The following is a 10411-nucleotide window of genomic DNA, read 5'->3' as shown; positions in this document are numbered from 1 at the left end:
TGTTGTTTGGTTTGCAATCATTTGTGCACGCGCATTTATTGCCTATCTCCATGGGTCCCACACGCGTGGGAACACCCCCAACCACACACAAATATAGGAGACCTACGTTACAATGGAAGGAAGAGAGGTCTCTCATAAAATAATTATAATACGATTGTTACTATAAGTGGAGTTTGAAGATAATTTGAACATTAATTTTTCCTATAAAGTACATTAGGCAATGTAAGCTATGAAACTTGAGAAATGTTAACCATCTTATAGTTATTGGTTTAAGGACTATTTTTAAAATATTTTATTGAAAAAATGGTAAAGTAATTAATTTTTAACTTTTGGCCGGCCTTACTTAATTTTGTTAACATATAGCATTTGTTAAGTTTCGACTTAAATTGAATGCAACTAGCTAAATTGAGTCAATTATTAAAAGTTTGATTCATTTTCTCGTTGAACAAGCTCAAGCTTGTTCACGAATTACTTAATTCACTATTCTTTTCCCGTATATAGTAAAACCATAACTAAAATTTTTTGTCCCTTCACAAATCTATAATTTTTTTACTACGAATTAGTTGTTTATATTATTAATAAACTAACAATAATAATTTAACATCATATAAACCTATTTACAAACTTATACATTATAATTTCAACTCTATATAATTATATTTGTAGACAAGTGTAAATATATAAAAATATAATATTATATATAGTTAAATCAAGCTTCATGCTCACATGTTTATTCATAAACACATTATTATATTTGAGTTTGACTCATTTAATATTCGAGTCTTAACTTGAGCTTAAGCTTGACTTATTTACTAAACAAATTGGAGTTCGTCTGGGCACAATTTATCTAATTTTTTGCTTTAAATACTATAAATAAAAACTAAAAGCTAAACTTGATTTTTTACTGAAAGTGTTGTAGCAAAAAAGTAGAATGAGACCTGTAAGGACTCAATTTGTAACGACCCCAAAATGGTGTTGGGCTCGTACGTTAAGGGCCCAAACAATATAATTGGTAGAGCATGGGCTGAAAGGCTAGGCCTTGGTCACCAGACAGTGGATGGTCATGGTATTCATACAGAGGTGAACCATGTTTACTCAAGAAGTCCTTCTCCTCGGCATGGTCTGGGAGACACTGGTTTTTGGCCTTTTTTCCCAGCCCCTTTTCTGGATTGCTTACTTCTCTTTTTATATTAGCTTTTACCCTTCCTCCAACGTACACGTGTAGGTTCAGCTTTCAAGGGCTGATACTTGTTCCATCAGCCCATACCCAAAATGGTTGGGGGTGGTTGTGGAAGCTTAAAAGTATTGCTCTGTCTGGCGCAGAGTATTTAATTGCAGTAATGGCAGCCTTTCCTTTGTCCTTTGTCGCCATATTGTCCAGAGGTCCTTTCTCCATCAATGTGGAGGTGTTCAGCTTTTCCTTAAACTGTTCCTATACCGTACTTGCCCTTTCTTTCAGGAGCGCATTGGGATGCTAAGGACAGAATCATCCTCGGCTATATCTCTAGGCCATTTGGACTTTCACTATATGTCCTCGGCTATATCCCTCCTCGGCTTAGGCCTTGGGACCTAAAGCAAAGTGGGCCGGGGTCACAAGTTCTCGGACCCCACAAGACCTACGATAAGCAAAAAGAGACTTGATATTTTGAGCAAAAATTATAGAATGAGACCTACAAATAATTTAACCAAAAACATAATAGTAAGACCTGCAAATAAATCCAAAAGTGGTTGAACAATAAGCTGTGGAAGCACAAAAAAAAAAGCTTCATTATTGCGAGACTCATGTGAGACCCGCAAATAGTCAGTAAACAAGCTTTTCAATGTGAGCTATGATCAAGCTATTTACGAAGAACTTGGTTCATCTATAGCCTTACCTATCTATAAGACAGCATTAATGATGGAAGGTATTCTCTTGAAAATTGCCTCTGATATTATGTTGAAAGTTCTCATAAAAAGTAATTATGCTTAATGTAATTTAATTGTGTTTGTTTTAAAGTTTATTAATGCATTCTTTTGCATTTGAATCTGACCAGGCTTGTGCGTTTGTGGTTTTCGATGTGAGGTTGGATTTTGTTGATTCCAAATTTCCAATTGCCAGCAAAGTTTTGTGCCAGCAGTTTGGTTGATTGAGATCTGAGCTTGGGTTTTGAGTTACAAGAAGCTTCTGACCAATATTATAGGTTGGACTTTGCCGGGTTATAACAGGGAGGAGTAATGAAAGCAAAGAGAGAGTGAAAAATAAATAAATAAAGCAAGAAAAAGAAAGAAAAATGAGTCATTTTGGTCTCATTGTGTTGTGTTGAAACGGTTTCCACTAGTTCTAAGGTAAAATGAGAATAAGAAGTTGACTATGTTTATAAAAAAAAAGAAGTTGACTATAGAATTGGATGATCCAGTACATCTCTTTTCAATTAATTAGATTTAGAAGTTGTAGCCAGGAAAATTTGTAGAAGATATCTACAATTTCTTTCATAATCCAGTAAAAATTTGAAGAACAAATTTCCAAGAAGAAAATTGAATTTATTCATTCATTAACTCTTTATTTTACAATCATATGATTCATATCCTCTATCTCAACTTGTTTCACTATTCCCAGTTGGGCTATCAGTCTCTACTTTATCTTCAGATTCTTCTGCTTTGGTTGCAGCTTCCACATTTTCAAGCTTGGTAGCACGAAACATTGCCAAATGAATATCCCCTAGCAATAAAAGTGATCCAAAGTTTAGCTTTAAGATGGAACTTCTGAAGCTCAAGATATAAACAATGCTATGATCTACTACATTCAACAATGCAAAATGGATACTTGGTTAGAGTTGAATCTCTATGTTAAAGAAATTGAGAAGATTAATTATTTTTTCTTGATACTTCTTCAAAACAATATTTCCATAAGCATTATATAAAACCTCTTCTCTCTGTTTTTTGGGCAACTCGTTTTGAACATTACCTGTGTTCATATGAAATATAAAACAAAGATTGATTCTACATATGGGATGTGAAAAACGACTAGTTTTAACCTTGTAGACAAGTAAAGGAAAGTATGGTACATCATCCATTTTATGGTTGTAATAAACAACGTACTAATTTTCCTAGGAGAATAAGATTTAGTATCTCTATAAGTTAGATCAAGTTCAGGGAAAAAGGCAAAAGACATTCAACATTGAAAGTTTATGTTTTAAGTTATGTGTAAGTATCAAATTTTATTACTTGAATGGCACAAATGGCAATTACTTCAAGCATTTGTTGGTGCCTGCCCCGCAAAATGACCAGCTCTAAGGTCAGCTCTTAATTAGATATATAAACTATTTAAAGTAGCAGTGAAGTTTGGGTGCTAGAGATGGTGAATCAAAAGGGATAATATCAGACTTAAAAATAACAGAATACTCAACAAATTTTCATTATCACAATCACACAACACAAGTTATATCTAGTATAGTCATTTGATACAAGTACGCACACTCAATTCATGTAGACCTTGACAAGAAAACGAATTACAGTTTCAAGTCATATAAAGCAAATTCGATTATGCAATATCATAAATCTATCATTCTTTTCATTCCATCAACATGAGAGTTTTAGGATTTATTGGTGTGCTTCTATCATCAAAGAAAAAAGTCAAACCCTTTGTGCCATGAACTGAATCAGCATCTTTGTAGGGTTCTGGCTAGTATTGATTTAGGCTTAAGCACAATTTTATTCTTCTCAATCCAAATTTATTAAGTTGAAGTTATACTTGGGAGATATATGGGCAATGTGTCAATCATGCACCCCATTCCAACAGAATGTAGTGTTGTTTCAGTATGTGGAAGTTTTAATTTGATTTTCTAGCCCCTTCGTCTTTTCCATGGGAATTTAGAACCTGCCATAGCATCTACATATAAGCATCATTTTTTTTCTATTGCTTATCACTAACCTGTGATTAAACTTCCAACAAAGGTTCTAAATTTGAAACCAAGAATAGAAAAACTGGTTTGATTGAATTTGACCAACTGTGGGAAATTGTACTAATTCAAGAGAATTTATCCTGCAGAGCAATAACCCTCATGTTCCTTGAGACTTAGAGCTTTGCTATTCCTACAATATTTCTGTTTGAACTACAATTACATGGTGGGAGACCATCTCACTCACCGTGGATACTACATAATTGAAGATGATTACAAAGTGAGTGGCACCTTTAGGACCACCTTGGATCGAAGTCAATGTTCAAAAAATAATTTATACAAAGCTCAAGAAACCCAGTGTTTTTTATAAAGGATTGAACAAGATCTCACTATTTTATCTGAGAGGAATTGCACTACTTACACAATCATCTTGTCTGCTAAACAAACTGCTCAAATTAGGAGATACCTTGAGACTTCAAATGTCAGATTATTTGGTGGGGTACTAATAGCAAAATTAAGTTGGTTGCCATAAGAATGAAAAATGAAAACTTGCAATAATATTTCGTTGCCATTTAAAGTGGCTGTTATCAATCATTAAACATAAAGATTCAGATTTAGAATAGAAGGACAAGATTTATTCTCCCACATTGTGAAAAATGTTTTGGCATTTTTTAGTTAATTGATCATTCTAGAGAAGGATAACTTTTGATTTTCTTTGCTGACGTTAATCTGATACTATTAAATCCAGATTGTATTTATAAAGGGCGTGTTTATTCAATCAAATTCTTTTTGAGGAGTATCAAACAGATCATAGCTTTCATGGACTTGAGTTGGAGAATTGAATTCATTATAGAAGGGTGTGTTTAGTTCATCAAATTCATTTTACACTAACAGGACGCAATAGGAATGAAAACAACATATATGTCATCAATTGTAACACCAAAAACATGTCCATACAGCAGGTAATGAGGTTGACTAAATTTCAGGTTTAAAAATTAAAAATTGTAGCTCATGAATGCAGCAAAACAGACTAAGTGAATAAGTTTCCCAGAAAAAAAGGTAAGAATTAAGTAATTAGGATAAGTTAACTGAATGGTACCGAATATAATATAATTTCCAGGTAATACAGTGGCAGGAACTCCAGGTCTCAGCCGCTTGTCATCAATGAATGTACCATTGGTGCTATCCAAATCTGTGACCAAGAGATTTCCATCTTTCTTCTGAATGCGGGCATGAAGACCAGATACTGCTAGAACTCAATTTTTAGCTTCAGTTTATGAGTAACATGATAACTGTCTGTCTGTTGGAATCCAAACATAAAGGTTTCCTGATGACAGATAATACTCTAAAAAAATACTAAGAAAAAAATATAAATAAACAATAATTTGATTAAATTTTTTTTTTAAAGTAAATGCCTTTAATTAAAATTAAATTTTGTTTATAAATCAGCTAGACTAATAAATTCATCTTCAGAAAATATCCAAAGATTTAATTCAGTGGTGCTTGTTGGTGCAAAAATCAAGTTCAGAATTTTTGCAATCCACAGCATACTCCATGAGGGGTATATATTAATATCACACATGAAAACTAGGATTAGAAACCTTGGAAAGCCCATTAGGAAATTTTAAGTCGAAACATTATACCGTAAATCTTTGTGACTTTATGAAAATAGTTGGAATAGCTAGATTGAAATCACAATGAAACTTGTATATATGACTGTAGTGCATGGCAAAGCATCAGAAGGGATTTAGGTAGAAATACCTGTCGCGATAGGAATCACGATATTGGCTTTCTCAGGAACTCGGCCAACTGTGACCTCATTCTAGATAAAGTTTAAACGAACATGTCATCTTATTGCATGGTTAAGTTCTACACAGAATCATTATAACAGATGCTAAGACTTCTTACAGAAACAATTTCAAATGCATCTGGCATTTTGACCTTCGAACCTATGTGTCTTGAATCTCCATCACCTACCACATAGCAAATATGTAGATGATTTGTTAAATCTTAAACAAGAAGGCTTCATTAATGAAATATAAAAGGAGTTAATCTGATTGCAACCTTAGCCAAATAATCGTTAGATTATTTAGTAAAGGGTATCAATCAAAACAGCACAGAAGTTTCTCTTTGTAATTTTTGAATAAAGCACAAATGTGAGTACTGTGGCCCTTGAAGAAAAGAAAATTGGCATATTTGGTGCTGTAACTCAGGTACTCATTGCACAATGCAACATTAAGAGAGCAATTTTTTCTTACAACAATTGGGAGGGGGGATTCAAGCTTAGGTTCTCTTCAAAGAAAGAACCGAATAGTGCCATTAAGCCACAAGGCTCTTGGCATGAATAAGGGAGCAGTTTCTATGGGTATGTGAAGCATTAAAACTCAGCACAAGGTGAAACATATTTCTGCATTTCTATTAGACATTGAATTGCAGGAGAGTATCAATAATAAGTCCCGTGGACCTATTAGAAGAAGTCATTTAGTTTCAAGGTCCAAATTTACATCACCAAGCATGTCATCAAAAGAAGTTCACTACTTTTTTTCTGATCCCATATGAGTCACTGGTTTACTTATATTCACAAAGCATATGATACAGGATATATGGGCTTAAGAGAATCACAAATTTAGATCACAAAAATGGTCAACTTAAAGTTCACAGTGGAGTGCTCTACATGATAATGTTATCTTTATATTTCTACTTTCTACCATATACCAATATAGAAAGAGAGCTCACTAACCAACAGGTTCAAGAAGCCATCTTTCTGCCACATCTGTTGGAGGGCTCTCAGCCTCAGAAGCATTTATGGCTCCAACATTCCTCAGTTGTCTTGTTTTGATTCCAACACCTTTGAACTGTGTGAGAAAGCTCTTAGAGGACTGCAAGGTGACTGAACTGAAACCAACATAAGAAGCTTTAGAATGAAAGAATGGAAGTGATGCAGGTGAAGAAAAGTTTATTGAAGGCTTTGGAAGCTTGGCATAGGAAAGAGACTGAGCTGTTACTGCCATTTGTGCAGTGTTGGTTGTTCAGTCTGTGGCACCTAAAACTAGGTGTTTGCTCATATGGGTTGCTTTGGATATTGGTGGTGGAGTATGTGGCAGCCATTTATTGCTCTGAAAGGGATTTGGTTTGGATAACAAAAACTACTGTGTCCGACTTGAGAGTACTTTTTGTGTGATTGGGATGGCAAAATATTTAGACGCTGTTAGATGGGATTAAATATATTTTTAGTTTTTAAATAATATTAAATATATTTTTATAAATTCTTTTAATCATATGTATTTTTAAAAAATTTGAAAACAATTATTTAATCACATATAACTAACTAGCCTTTAGTTTAGTATCGACTTTTTCATTTTTTTTTTTTTAGAAGTATTTATTATGCACAAGTGTTTTGCAACTGAAAACGAGGATTCAAGTTGAATCATTCTAACTTATAATTTTTGTAAGTACATACAAATGTGTAATAAGTTTTGTCTCAAAAAAAAAAAATGTGTAATAAGCTTTAGTCTTTTTAAAGACAAAATTTATAAAGAAATGCGTTAATCCTGTTGAGTTACAAATTTTTTTATAGAAAAATAGAATTTTAACTAGAAAGAGTTTTATCCCCTCAAAAAAAAAAAAAAAAAAAAAAAAAAAACTAGAAAGAGTTTTAAAATTCTGGGTAAATTATAGAATTTTTTAAAATTTAATTTCAACTTTTTAAAAAAGATTACAAAAGAGATCAATAAAATTTTTTTTTTTTTTTTAGATGAGAGTTTTATAGAATTTAAGAACTTTTTTATGTGAAGTTATAAGACAATCTTATTTTTCCGCAAAAAGAATTATAGAGTATAGAGCTTCTATTTTTTTGGGTTAAAATATCTTGTTGTCTTTAAGTTTGTATTGATTTTTTTTTTAATTTAAAATTTTTATTTTTTGTCCCTAAAATTTGTAGAATTTCATTAGTTTAAAGATAAAAAAATGTACAATTATTTTTTTCAATAATTTAGGGATAAAATGTTTAAATGGCTTCTATTGCTACGCAACAATTTTCATTAGTTTAAAGATTAAAAAAATGTACAATTATTTTTTTCAATAATTTAGGGATAAAATGTTTAAATGGCTTCTATTGCTACGCAACAATAGAGCAAGATTGCATTTTGCACCTACACCTTTGAATTTGAGGGTAAAAATCTTGCTTGTTATAAGGGATCCAACGCATCCATGATCCAACAAAGCGAAACAGCTTTCCATTCTTTTCAGCGACATCCTTTCCCATTGGCAGCAAGTGGAGTGCCACAATCCCATTCATCAATCATCATTTTTTATCTACATAAGCCAAAACCCATAGCACTAGAGACGTCTCTAAAGATATAAGGCAAAACATTTTCAATGGTTTATAGACAAAAACCAAACATTTTCTAGTTTAAAAACCAAAAAAAAAAAAAAATCATATACATTTTAAGAATTAAAAAATATATTTTTTAAGGAAAAAAGGCACTTAACTTTTTTTTTTTTAATAATAAAGAAAAGTGTCTGATTGCCCAAAAAAAAAAGGCTTTATATTTAAACGACTTTTTTTTTGTTTTGAGGAAGAAGTCAATGTTATTTGTTAAGAAAAACCCGATAAATCGGTTTGGAATACAGAATAAAATTGTGGTGGAACATCCTCTATCCAAACTAGAAAATCTGATATACCAACTGCATATCTAGCCAGACTATGTGTTAAACTGTTGTCTTCCCTCTTTGTATGAGAGTAACGCAACTCATCAAATTGTTGGGACAAAAACCTTGCATCCTCCAAAAGTAATCCGTATGGCACCAATACCATCCTATCCTCCCTTAAACCCGCAATAACATCCAATGAATCTCCCTCTAACACAGCCCGGTTCACCCCTACATCAGATGCAAAGAAAAGAGCCCATGTCGCAGCCATAGCTTCGACCTCAGAAGCTCCTAGCACCTGGTGCACCACCTTCGAACATGAAGCAATAACAAGACCTCTGCTATCTCTAATAACCACTCCTATACCAGATTTCTTTTCCGTTGGGAAAATCGCTCCATCAAAGTTAATCTTGAAGGTACCTGATGGCGGAGGCTTCCACATACATCTCGTTGGTTGAGTGCGAATGGGAACTGGATTAGGACTAATTTGTCTTGCTTGGTACTTAGCTAGCCACTTTTTTGAGAGAAGAGCAATCTGATGGATGGCATATGCTGTTTGGTTAAGCCGCACGCGGTCTAAAAATTTGAAATTTGGACTAAATTTGAAACTTGGCACTTAACCTTTTTTTTATAATAAAGAAAAGTGTCTGACTGCAAAAATGGGTAAAAAAAAGGCTTTATATATTTTTTTTTGGAGAAACAAAGGCTTTATATTTAAACAACTTAAAACTAAAAATTTGAAATTTGGACTAAATCTGAAACTTTCAAACATAGCTTTTAAAAAAAATGACTATAAGGACCAAATTTGAGTCCCGAGCCCAAAAGATGGATAGACTTAAGCCCAAAAAGCCCAAAACAATAAATTTGTAGAAAGTGGGTTGGAAAACTAAACTAAAATGAGTTGGACAACAAATACAATGGGCTAAAATGAAAAGAACAGGAAGATAAATTGATTTAATCTAAAGAAAAATCGTCATTGGCACAATCTAAGGAGATGAATCCTTATATATATCTTACGAGTTGATTACAAAATTGATTTCTGATTGCTACAGTATTTTTCTCTTGATTTCTCGATCCTCTCCTTTTAGGATCTTCACTCTAATTTATACTATTTCTTCTTTCTCATCTTTATCCTACACGTGGATAGTAGATTGCTTATGTTGATCCTTATCCCATCAACACCTTCCTAAAGTCTTTAGGGGTAGTTGTAAGGCTGAAGAACACTGTTCAGAGATCAATTCCCCATTAATGCGGTTAGAGAATTAACTACAAAGCATTCAATGCGGTAGTAGCAGCTTTTTTTTTTATAGATATTTTTGAACTCTCATCCCTCTTGTACGTTTACGATGCAAGTTCTCATTAGTGGAACTTTTTAGAAGGGCACCTTGAATGGTATGATATACTTTTGATTTATAATCTGTTCATCCGAGGGGACATTCCTCCTTAGCATGCCTTCCATACTTTTCATTTGTTACCTACCCATGGGGCTCTGAGCTTAACACCATCACTTCTGTTTATTCATCCTTGGAACAACCAACGTCCTCGACCAAGGTCTAAGACCCAATATATAATTTTGGGCCCTTGCCCCTACAATTACCTTTTTAAAAACCTTTTTTTTTTCAAGAAAAAGCTTTTAAATACCTTTAAAACGTTATAAATGGTAATTTTCCAAATATTTAAAGTAGTAGTATATTGCAAAAACTTCACCACTAAAATTCTTTTTCCTACCAAACTTTCAGCCCTATTTAAAATAAAAATAAAAATAAAATATTCCCGACAATAGATTAGGGGCTAACACGTGGCAAGAAAAAGAGAGATTTTGATTCAGTGTGGGCAACTTTCCTTACTACTGTTTATTCATCATCGGACCAACCAACGTCCTC

General features: G+C 33.1%; 1 protein-coding gene across 1 annotated transcript; it reads right to left on the bottom strand.

Annotated features, from left to right (window-relative positions):
* Positions 1–2443: 2443 nt before the first annotated feature.
* On the bottom strand, positions 2444–6965 carry LOC115982719 (zeaxanthin epoxidase, chloroplastic). Its single transcript, XM_031105416.1, has 5 exons — positions 6619–6965; positions 5787–5851; positions 5640–5700; positions 4978–5124; positions 2444–2698 (listed from the first exon to the last, which is right to left on the bottom strand). The coding sequence occupies exons 1-5, from the start codon at positions 6887–6889 to the stop codon at positions 2574–2576; spliced, it is 669 nt and encodes a 222-aa protein (XP_030961276.1). The 5' UTR covers positions 6890–6965; the 3' UTR covers positions 2444–2573.
* Between the last annotated feature and the right edge of the window lie 3446 nt (positions 6966–10411).

Source organism: Quercus lobata, chromosome 1 (assembly GCF_001633185.2).
Source record: "Quercus lobata isolate SW786 chromosome 1, ValleyOak3.0 Primary Assembly, whole genome shotgun sequence".
Lineage (NCBI taxonomy): Eukaryota > Viridiplantae > Streptophyta > Magnoliopsida > Fagales > Fagaceae > Quercus > Quercus lobata.
This window is presented reverse-complemented; position numbering and strand designations above follow the sequence as displayed.